The sequence below is a fragment of the Silene latifolia genome, chromosome Y (assembly GCF_048544455.1).
Source record: "Silene latifolia isolate original U9 population chromosome Y, ASM4854445v1, whole genome shotgun sequence".
In the NCBI taxonomy this organism is placed as follows: domain Eukaryota; kingdom Viridiplantae; phylum Streptophyta; class Magnoliopsida; order Caryophyllales; family Caryophyllaceae; genus Silene; species Silene latifolia.
Window position 1 is genome coordinate 300,043,826 of NC_133538.1, and position 9,624 is coordinate 300,053,449.

The following is a 9,624-nucleotide window of genomic DNA, read 5'->3' on the forward strand; positions in this document are numbered from 1 at the left end:
TCTTTCTGGGTATAGCCCGTCCAGGTTGATTTGGTCCAGCTCCTCGGTTGGGGGCTCGATGTATTCGTCCTGGACGTGCTGCTTCTGTAATTGCTATGCTGGAGGACTGGCTGTGCATTTCAGTGCCTTCTTATAGCAATCTCAGGCTTCCTCCTGATCTCCACGTATTTTTTCTACTCCCCAGGGTGTGGGGAACTTCACACATCGGTGATACGTTGAGGGGATTGCCTTCAATAGATGCAGTCATGATCTTCCGAGGATAACGTTGTAGGTAGATGGTCCATCAATTACCAAGTATCTTAGTTGCTTATTAATTCCTCCTACATAGGTTGGGATCATGATCTCTCTTAGTGAGTTAGTTATTTCTCCACTGAATCCCACCAGTGGGATGGTCTTCTTTTGCAAGTCCTTCTCGATGAACCCTATATTTTTTATGGTTTTCAGCATGATTATATTGACCGAGCTGCCAGTATCTACCAGAACCTTCCTAACTGTGCAATTGGCCATTGACAGTGTTATGATAAGTGCATCGTGGTGCTCCTGGCTGTCGTGGACATCTTCCTCGTCGAAGGCGACAGCGGGCAGGTCGCTGTGAGAAATTCTGCAGGAGATCTCTGGCCAGTGACCCTTAGTTTCGGTTGCGGATCTCTTTGCCGCCGAATATGTCAGACCGCTTAGGTCAGAGCCCCTTGTTATCACATTTATTATTTTGGTGCATGTAGGTGGTGTGGAAGGTATAACCTGTTTTGCATAACCCACCTTATCTTGCTGCTTGCCCCCACGTGGTAATAGGTGGGTCAGATATCCTTGCTCGTACAGGCGCCTGATCTCTCTACGTAAAGTGTAGCCATCCTCCGTAGTGTGTCCAATGTCACGATGGAACTCGCACATCTTGTTGCTATCTTTCCTCCAGGATTGTCCTTCCATTGGTGGTCTAGGCCACCTTACTCCTTCTTCCATTTCCCTGAGCGCTTTTAGAATTCCTCGGACGCTATGTGTGAATCCATATTCTGCCAGCGTGGGGAGTTGCTGATTTTCTTTTCTGTTGACTCCCCTACCATATGGTTTTTATCTCTCCTCCTTCTTCCCGGTGGACTATTTTCTGCTTGATTTCTCTATGGCCGACATACTGGATACGCTTGCTGATACCCGTCAAAGTGAGTATCAAAAATAATATTTATAAAACCAAACTACAACTAGCAAGTGGTAGTGAGGGTCGAACCACAGGGAGGTAGGGAATTTATAGTTGCTTTCAATTCTAGTCTTAACGGTAACAGTTAGGGGGTTTTGATGAGAATTTTAACTAAATCTAATGACAAACTAAATAAATGAATAATAGAAGCAAATGATGTAAACAATGATAAAAGAAATGCTAAGACGGTCGGTTCAATATAGCTGCGATGGCACAAAATCCTAGGTAAGTCCGAAATACCGTCGTGTAGGATGGGTAAACAAGTCCTCTCGGTCTAAGTTAACTAGTAGCTCCTTTCGGCCTATGCTACCACTCCCTAAGTCTCACTAATGCTAGCTCTCGCCCCGTGTAGTGATGCCTAAAGCCTAAATTACATTATCTCTCGATCTCAGCAATTTAGTCGTGTCAACTCGTTAATTAATGCCCTTCCTTATCTTTCGATCTACGGGTTGGTCAAAAATAAGCATCTAACAAGTCTCCTCTCGGTCTCATTCTTAAATATTGCACTTAACGAAATATACGGTGCTAATCAGACATGAAGTCAGTCGATCGACCAGCTACCCTAGTCGATCAACCAACCGGCTCAGTCGGTCGACTAGTTAAGCCAGTCGATCGACTAAGCCCTAATGCGGGGTTACCTATTCTACTGCCATCTACGCCATAGATCCCCTACATCTTAGCAAGGTGATTTAGCTGCTCATACATAAGGTAATAACAACGATAAAATTGACTAATAAAATAGACGAATTCATAATTGAAATAGCTAAATAAACGAGTAACATAAAACAATAATTTGGCTTCGGGTGATCTAACCTAGCAACTCTATACTACGAACGAAAGCAATAAAACGGAATATAAGAACAGAGGAATACCGTATAGAACAGGAAGGAAAGATCAAAACCGAATGCAAGAGTAAACTTTATTGGTGGAAATAATCTAAACTAACGAATGTTGAATTGTATTTAAGAACTGAATGATAAAAACTGGATCCTTATTCTGAAAACTAAGGTTATGTTATATAGGAATAATCCTGCGTAACCTCTATTCCTAAACCTAATCACAATGGGTTTTGGAATTCTCGATCTTTTAACTTGCGCAACAGCTCGTGGGCTGGTCGATCGACCACAAGGACCAGTCGATCGACCACATGCGCTGTACAGAATTGCATTCTGACGATTCCTTCAGCGCGCACCAATCTTAAAACAGCTGTCATTTCTTCTTTACTTAGTCAAATCAGGCGTTCTACGCGGCGTTGGAAAGCTAAGAGGAAAAGCTTTCACTTCCAATTAGAATAACCCGATTATCAGCTCTAGAACTCAAGATATAGCCATCTAAAGCAGGCTGCAATATCGAGAAGCATTCTGATAGTCTATAGACCAAGTAGGTCAGTCTATAGACCACTGTAGCTGGTAGTTCGCTTCTAAACTCTCGCAAATATGTTTTTCATTCCTTAAAATGCGCACCAAGTTCGCTTCCTGAGTCATTACTCCATGTCAAATGCAATGCTAAACACTTAGCGACGGATTTGGCTCATTTTCCGCTGAAATCTTCATATTTCTGCAATATCACACAAAAAGGAAGAAATACACGAAACAATGGAAATAGTAGCATAAACTACTCAATTGAGCTCTGAAATGCGTGTGAAATGAGGTGCAAAACATCATATATTAGACACGCATCAAACTTCCCCAAACCAAAACCTTGCTTGTCCCCAAGCAAGAACTAGACTCGATCCTAAAACCTAATGGAACGAGTTCAATCTCAGAGCGAAATGCAACATGTAAAGCCTAAACCAATTTAATTTCACAACTAACAATCAATTAGTAATATGAATCATGCAAACGAGTTATATAGCCGTTAAAAATAAAGCTGAACCGTCGACCGTGCAAGACCTTTAAAATTGGACTCTCACGGGTCACTCTTCTCTCATGAAGCAAAGGGTAAGCATATATATATGTAAGAGAGGATGAAAAATAGCCGCTCACCTAGACTACGACCCACATAATCATGCATGCACCTAATATGATAGACAATTCAAACTACCGTACATACATTCCAACCAAATAAGGTCCTGTCACAGCCGAGGGCTTACAAAAATATGGTAAAGTGAGGCAATGGGTGAGAAAAGGCAAAATATTTATGGGAATGTGGAGGTATAGGTGATCAACCTAGTACCTAAACAAAACCATATGACAACATCCATTTCTCATCCGATTATGAATTAAGCACGTGCCCTTCATTTGGCACAAAACTCACCAAACCGAACTGAAATTACTCCTCAAATGATATAGGATAGAACATAGGAGCAGAAACCGTCTCATCAAACAACATCTCTTTTTTTTCAATCTTTCTTTCCATCATTTTTTTCGAATTTTTCTTTTTTCAACTTCTCTTTCTCTTTTTTTTCTTTTCTTTCACACTTTTTTTTCCCTTTTTCTTTTTTTTTTCATCCCCCTTTTCTTCATTAAATACCAACTCCAAATCACTGGATATAAACCAAACTTGGCACAATAAATTATATACCGCAAAACAATCTAAACTAGCTTGACAAGGCAAGCTAAATTTGGATGTAGCTAAGGGTCAACATGCAAATTTGGCTAATGTCGAGTTCAATGGGTAAAATGAGTTTAGGGGAAATTGTAAGCACCTCCCTGCATGTGACACCAACCACTAACCCGAATGTATGCAGGCAAAAAGCAATTGAATTTCATAAATGTGCAAATTAATGGTACATGATATGCAAGGAGTAACTACTCACAATCCTAGATAAACTGGTCATGAATGTCACCAGTTATAAGCTCTAAACCTCAGAATATAAGTAGTTTGCCAAAATTTAAGTCAAGTCTCAAGTTCAGCAACAAATATAACGTAAACTCGTAGAATATGCAAATGATTCTACCAACAACATGTCAATTAAGCAAGGCTTTGGCATAAATAGCTGCAAATGCAATGTCATAATTGAAATACTACCGATCCGACTCAACCTATATGCTAAAATAAACATGATATTTTTTTGAAATTTTGAAATTTTTCAATTTTTTTTTGAATTTGTGTATTTATAAGGGAAAATAAACAACAATACAAGACAAAATGTAAACGTGAATGCAAGCAAATCAAATGCAACGCAAAACCCTTCCCCAAACCAAATCACACAATGTCCCATTGTGCAAAATCATGTAATGAAATAAAAAGGAAATGGGATTTTGCGTTAAAATTAATTAAAAAGACATGAAAAGGACTCGGAAACTCACAAGACTTTAAGCGCAGCAAAAGGAAACCTCCCCAAACCAGCGTGAGCTAGGAGGTTTCAGTAGCCAGCAGTGCTACCAATAAATACCTGAAAGGACAGAAAATACCGCACGTAATTCCGATAAAACAATTTATTAAACGCAAAATTATGTGTAAAATAAAGAAACAGAAGAAAACAAAAATTAGTTGGAGAATAAAGTGGAGAAAAGACTCCCTCAACTCCGCAAATCGACCAAACACAGCAGGGGAATGATCGAAACAGGTACAGCAGCGAACATGGTCGATCGACCACATCACCCAGTCGATCGACCAGAGTGAACAGGAACAGAAGCTCCTGGAATTCGCAGCCCAGTCGATCGACCATTGGAGGCAGTCGATCGACTGGGAAACCTGCTATAAGTTCTGATTTTCTTCCAATTAGCCCAATAAATTGAGCTAATATCGTCTATGAACCTGCAAATCACATAATAACGCGCCCGAAATTGCGCAAAACCCAAAGTAACTGTCTAAATTCTAAATAAATCCTAAGCAAACTTATTAAAGCAAAGTCTCGTGCACACGAAAAACGATAAATAGTCTAAAAGCAGTAAAATAGTTTTTAAAAGATCTAAGAAACGCATAGATAAATGGAAACTGTGGAAAATCTCCGACCAAGGCTTCTGTCTACATGAAGTAGCTTTCGCATTGCTCATCTCAGAAGCTGGACTCCACTCTACTCCGACTAGAATACTCAATGGATCATCTCTAGCATCTTCCCAAGCATGGCCATCATCTTCTAGCTCCTCACACTCAAGATCCGAGTCCGAAATTTTGACTGGCTCCTTCTTCTTGGGCTCCTCAACTGGCTCCTCGTCAGTGCCATAGCTAAGACATCCTCGACCGCCTCTCTGAACAATTGGCTCCTTCATAGTTGAAGCAGCGAGCGGTTCTTCCTTCCCCAAACCAGTTCCTGCAACACTCAAAATAGAAGAATCTTCCTCCAATTTGCTCCCATTCTGGGGCGGAGGTGTCATAACAGGAATAGGCACAGGGGTAGGCACATCAGAAAGCACAAAATAAGATTTCTTTTCAGAAATCATATTACAGGTCATGGGCCACATGGGGTCTTTCTTCCTAGGGGACTGGGCAAACATAATAGAGTGCTTCCCTACCTTAAATCTCAAAGTTCTTTCCCCTGCATCAATTATTGCACCAAAGAAAGTGTGCGAAACGGTCTTCCCAAAATAATTGGGGTGTTGACATCTTCAGAGAATATCCAAAACAACAAAGTCAACAGGGAAAAAGAATTTTTCAATTTGAACAGGCACATTCTCTAAGACCCCATCGCCGAATCCGCAGAACGGTCACCATTTGCACGATCATGTCGGTAATAACAAATCTAGTCAATCCCAATTTCTTAGCCGGACTCAAGGGCATAACACCGACACTAGCCCCTAAATCACATAGTGCCTTCTCAATTGAGAAGGTACCAATATTACAGGGGAGAGAAACTACCGGGTCGGACGAGTTTACGGGCGACTTTGTGAGTTAAATATGAACTAGACTCCTCGATTAATTGGATGACTCGACAACATTCAAAGACCTTTTCTTAGCTAGCAACTGTCTCATAAACTTCATATATGCAGGTACTTGATTAACTAGCTCTAAGAAAGGTACTTGCACATTAAGACTACGCACTAAATCTTTGAATTTATCGAACGTTACCTCATCTTTGGTTGGCACTAGTCTTTAGGATAAGGAGTCGTCGAAGTAGCTTTGCCCTCTCCTCTAGGTCTCTCATACCGGCATCAGTGGACTTAGGCTGAAAATCCACTAATTTGTCTTTGTTGTAACTTGACCCTTCTTCAGTTCGTCTCAGGAATGAACCATTGACCGTCGTAGGGTCATACTTTGGAATCGGAACGGACCCATCAGCATCTGGATCTTGCCTCGATGATTTCGGAGATGTAGTACCCCGAAACAAGTAATCCCTCAAGTTATCTGGCATTGGAGGATTGAATGGTTCGTTATCAACTTCTTCCTCAGTCGATCGACCATGTTGGTCAGTCGATCGACTGGTTTCAACAGTACCAGAAGCTGTGTCATTTCGCGGACTGGTCGATCGACTGGGTGATGTGGTCGATCGACCGTGATTACTGCCGATCGTCTTTTTCTCGCCCTTTTTCTTCTTCCCTTTTTCTGCAGCTTTCTCGGGTTCATCGAGAGCAGACCCGCTCCTCAACGTCATTGCATGTACGGTCTCAATACGCTGATTCAGAGAGTGTAATTGACTCGGTATCTCAGCTGCATTCTTGTCTAATGTAGCAATTTGAGATTTCAGCTCCATGATTGAGACCTCATTTGCCGCATTACTTTTCTGTACCTCTACCATAAGCAGCTGCACTAGACTTATCAACACTGCAACTTCATTATTTGACTCTTGCTGTGATGGAGTAGATCGTGGTGGGGCTTCATAAGGAGGCACATATGGTTGATGCAGTGAAGTAGGATCGTAATTATACGAATTGTCGAGCTGAAGTTGATGAAAAGAAAACATCTTCACCTTAGGGTTCCTGCATGCCTCAGATGTGTGTCCCGCTCCGCCGCATCTCCCACAAAACGGCACCTGCTGCTCCTGAGAATGGAACATGGGTGCACCCTTCTGAAGTACTATAGATAGGACCTGTAGGACCTAACAAAACAACACTAGAGGAAATGGTAAGAACTGCCTCAAGGTACTTAGTCTTCCCTTGAGGCGAAACACAGACTAAAATAAAAAACAACTAAAACTAGCGCTGCCTCCCCAGCAAAGGCGCCAAAATTTGATACCTGTCGAAGTGAGTATCAAAAATAATATTTATAAAACCAAACTACAACTAGCAAGTGGTAGTGAGGGTCGAACCACAAGGAGGTAGGGAATTTATAGTTGCTTTCAATTCTAGTCTTAACGGTAACAATGAGGGGGTTTTGATGAGAATTTTAACTAAATCTAATGACATAAACTAAATAAACGAATAATAGAAGCAAATGATGTAAACAATGATAAAAGAAATGCTAAGATGGTCGGTTCACTATAGCTGCGATGGCACAAAATCCTAGGTAAGTCCGAAATACAGTCGTGTAGGATGGGTAAAACAAGTCTTCTAGGTCCAAGTTAACTACTAGCTCCTTTCGGCCTATGCTACCGGTCCCTAAGTCTCACTAATGCTAGCTCGCGCCCCGATTAGTGATTCCTAAAGCCTAAATTACGTTATCTCTCGATCTCAGCAATTTAGTCGTGTCAACTCGTTAATTAATGCCCTTCCCTATCTTTCGATCTACGGGTTGGTCAAAACTAAGCATCTAACAAGTCTCCTCTCGGTCTCATTGTTAAATATTGCACTTAACGAATTATACGGTGCTAATCAGACACGAAGTCAGTCGATCGACCAGCTACCCCAGTCGATCGACCAACCGGCTCAGTCGGTCGACTAGTTAAGCTAGTCGATCGACCAAGCCCTAATGCGGGGTTACCTATTCTACTGCCATCTACGCCATAGATCCCCTACATCTTAGCAAGGTGATTTAGCTGCTCATACTGAAGGTAATAACAACGATAAAATTGACTAATAAAATAGACGAATTCATAATTGAAATAGCTAAATAAACGAGTAACATAAAACAATAATTTGGCTTCGGGTGATCTAACCTAGCAACTCTATACTACGAACGAAAGCAATAAAACGGAATATAAGAACAGAAGAATACCGTATAGAACAGGAAGGAAAGATCAAAACCGAATGCAAGAGTAAACTTTATTGGCGGAAATAATCTAAACTAACGAATGTTGAATTGTATTTAAGAACTGAATGATAAAAACTGGATCCTTATTCTGAAAACTATGGTTATGTTATATAGAAATAATCCTGCGTAACCTCTATTCCTAAACCAAATCACAATGGACTTTGGAATTCTCGATCTTTTAACTTGCGCAACAGCTCGTGGGGTGGTCGATCGACCACATTCGCTGTACAGAATTGCATTCTGACGATTCCTGCAGTGCGCACCGATGTTAAAACAGCTGCCATTTCTTCGTTACTTGATCAAATCAGGCGTTCTATGCGGCGTTGGAAAGCTAAGAGGACAAGCTTTCACCTCCAATTGGAATTTCCCGATTATCGGCTCTAGAACTCGAGAAATAGCCATCTAAAGCAGTCTGCAATGTCGAGAAGCATTCTGACAGTTTATAGACCATGTAGGTCAGTCTATAGACCACTGTAGGTGGTAGTTCGCTTCTAAACTCTCGCAAATATGTCTTTCAGGCCTTGAAATGCGCACCAAGTTCACTTCCCGAGTCTTTACTCCATGTCAAATGCAATGCTAAACACTTAGGGACGGATTTGGCTCATTTTCCACTGAAATCTTCATATTTCTGCAATATCACACAAAAAGGAAGAAATACACAAAACAAGGGAAATAGTAGCATAAACTACTCAATTGAGCTCTGAAATGCGTGTGAAATGAGGTGCAAAACATGATATATTAGACACGCATCACTTGACGTGCTTGGTACGCTGGCTCTAGCGAGCATATCTTCTTCTAGTTTGATTGCTGCTGCAGCCTTTTCCTGCACTGCCTCAAAGCTATGGCAAGGGTGCATAGTCAACTGCTTATATAGGTCTGACTCGTGGTGTAAGCCCCTCCTGAATGCTTCCACTGCTAATGACACATCACACTCTCGTACAAATACCTTTTCGTTATTGAACCTGGTGTTGAATTCTCCAATGGTCTCGTTGGCGTCTTGGACGATTCAGTATAAGTCGACAGGATGCTTTTGTGGCTTCCGGCTGCTAGAAAGCTGTTGAGTGAACGCATTTACCAAATTGGCAAATGTGGATATCGGCTTGTTAGGTAGACTTATGAGCCATCGGAGTGCTGGCCCCGATAATGTAGATCCGAACCCCTTACACATGAAAACTTCCTTCACATGACCAATGGCCATACTTTCATCCTCTTTTGTTTGTATCGGCTCACGTGATCAAAAGGGTCCGTTGTGCTGTCAAAGAGAGTCATGTTTGGGTTGTTGAATGCCTTTGGCATGGCGACAATCGATATCGCGACCACGAATGGTGACTCCGCGTAGCTGTCAGGCGCTGCCTTCTCAAGTGGAGGCGGCATTCCTGGGACCTTATGTAGAATCTCTCTCAACTCTAGGTACTGCTTAT

At 41.6% G+C, this 9,624-nt stretch overlaps 1 protein-coding gene across 1 annotated transcript; it reads right to left on the bottom strand.

Annotated features, from left to right (window-relative positions):
- Window positions 1–243: 243 nt before the first annotated feature.
- Window positions 244–960, bottom strand: LOC141631012 (uncharacterized). The gene has a single exon (XM_074443739.1). The coding sequence runs from the start codon at window positions 958–960 to the stop codon at window positions 244–246; it is 717 nt and encodes a 238-aa protein (XP_074299840.1).
- Window positions 961–9,624: the final 8,664 nt, after the last annotated feature.

Coding starts and splice junctions, on each gene's coding strand:
- LOC141631012 (XM_074443739.1), bottom strand. CDS start 960: ATGGAAGAAGGAGTAAGGTGGCCTAGACCACCAATGGAAGGACAATCC.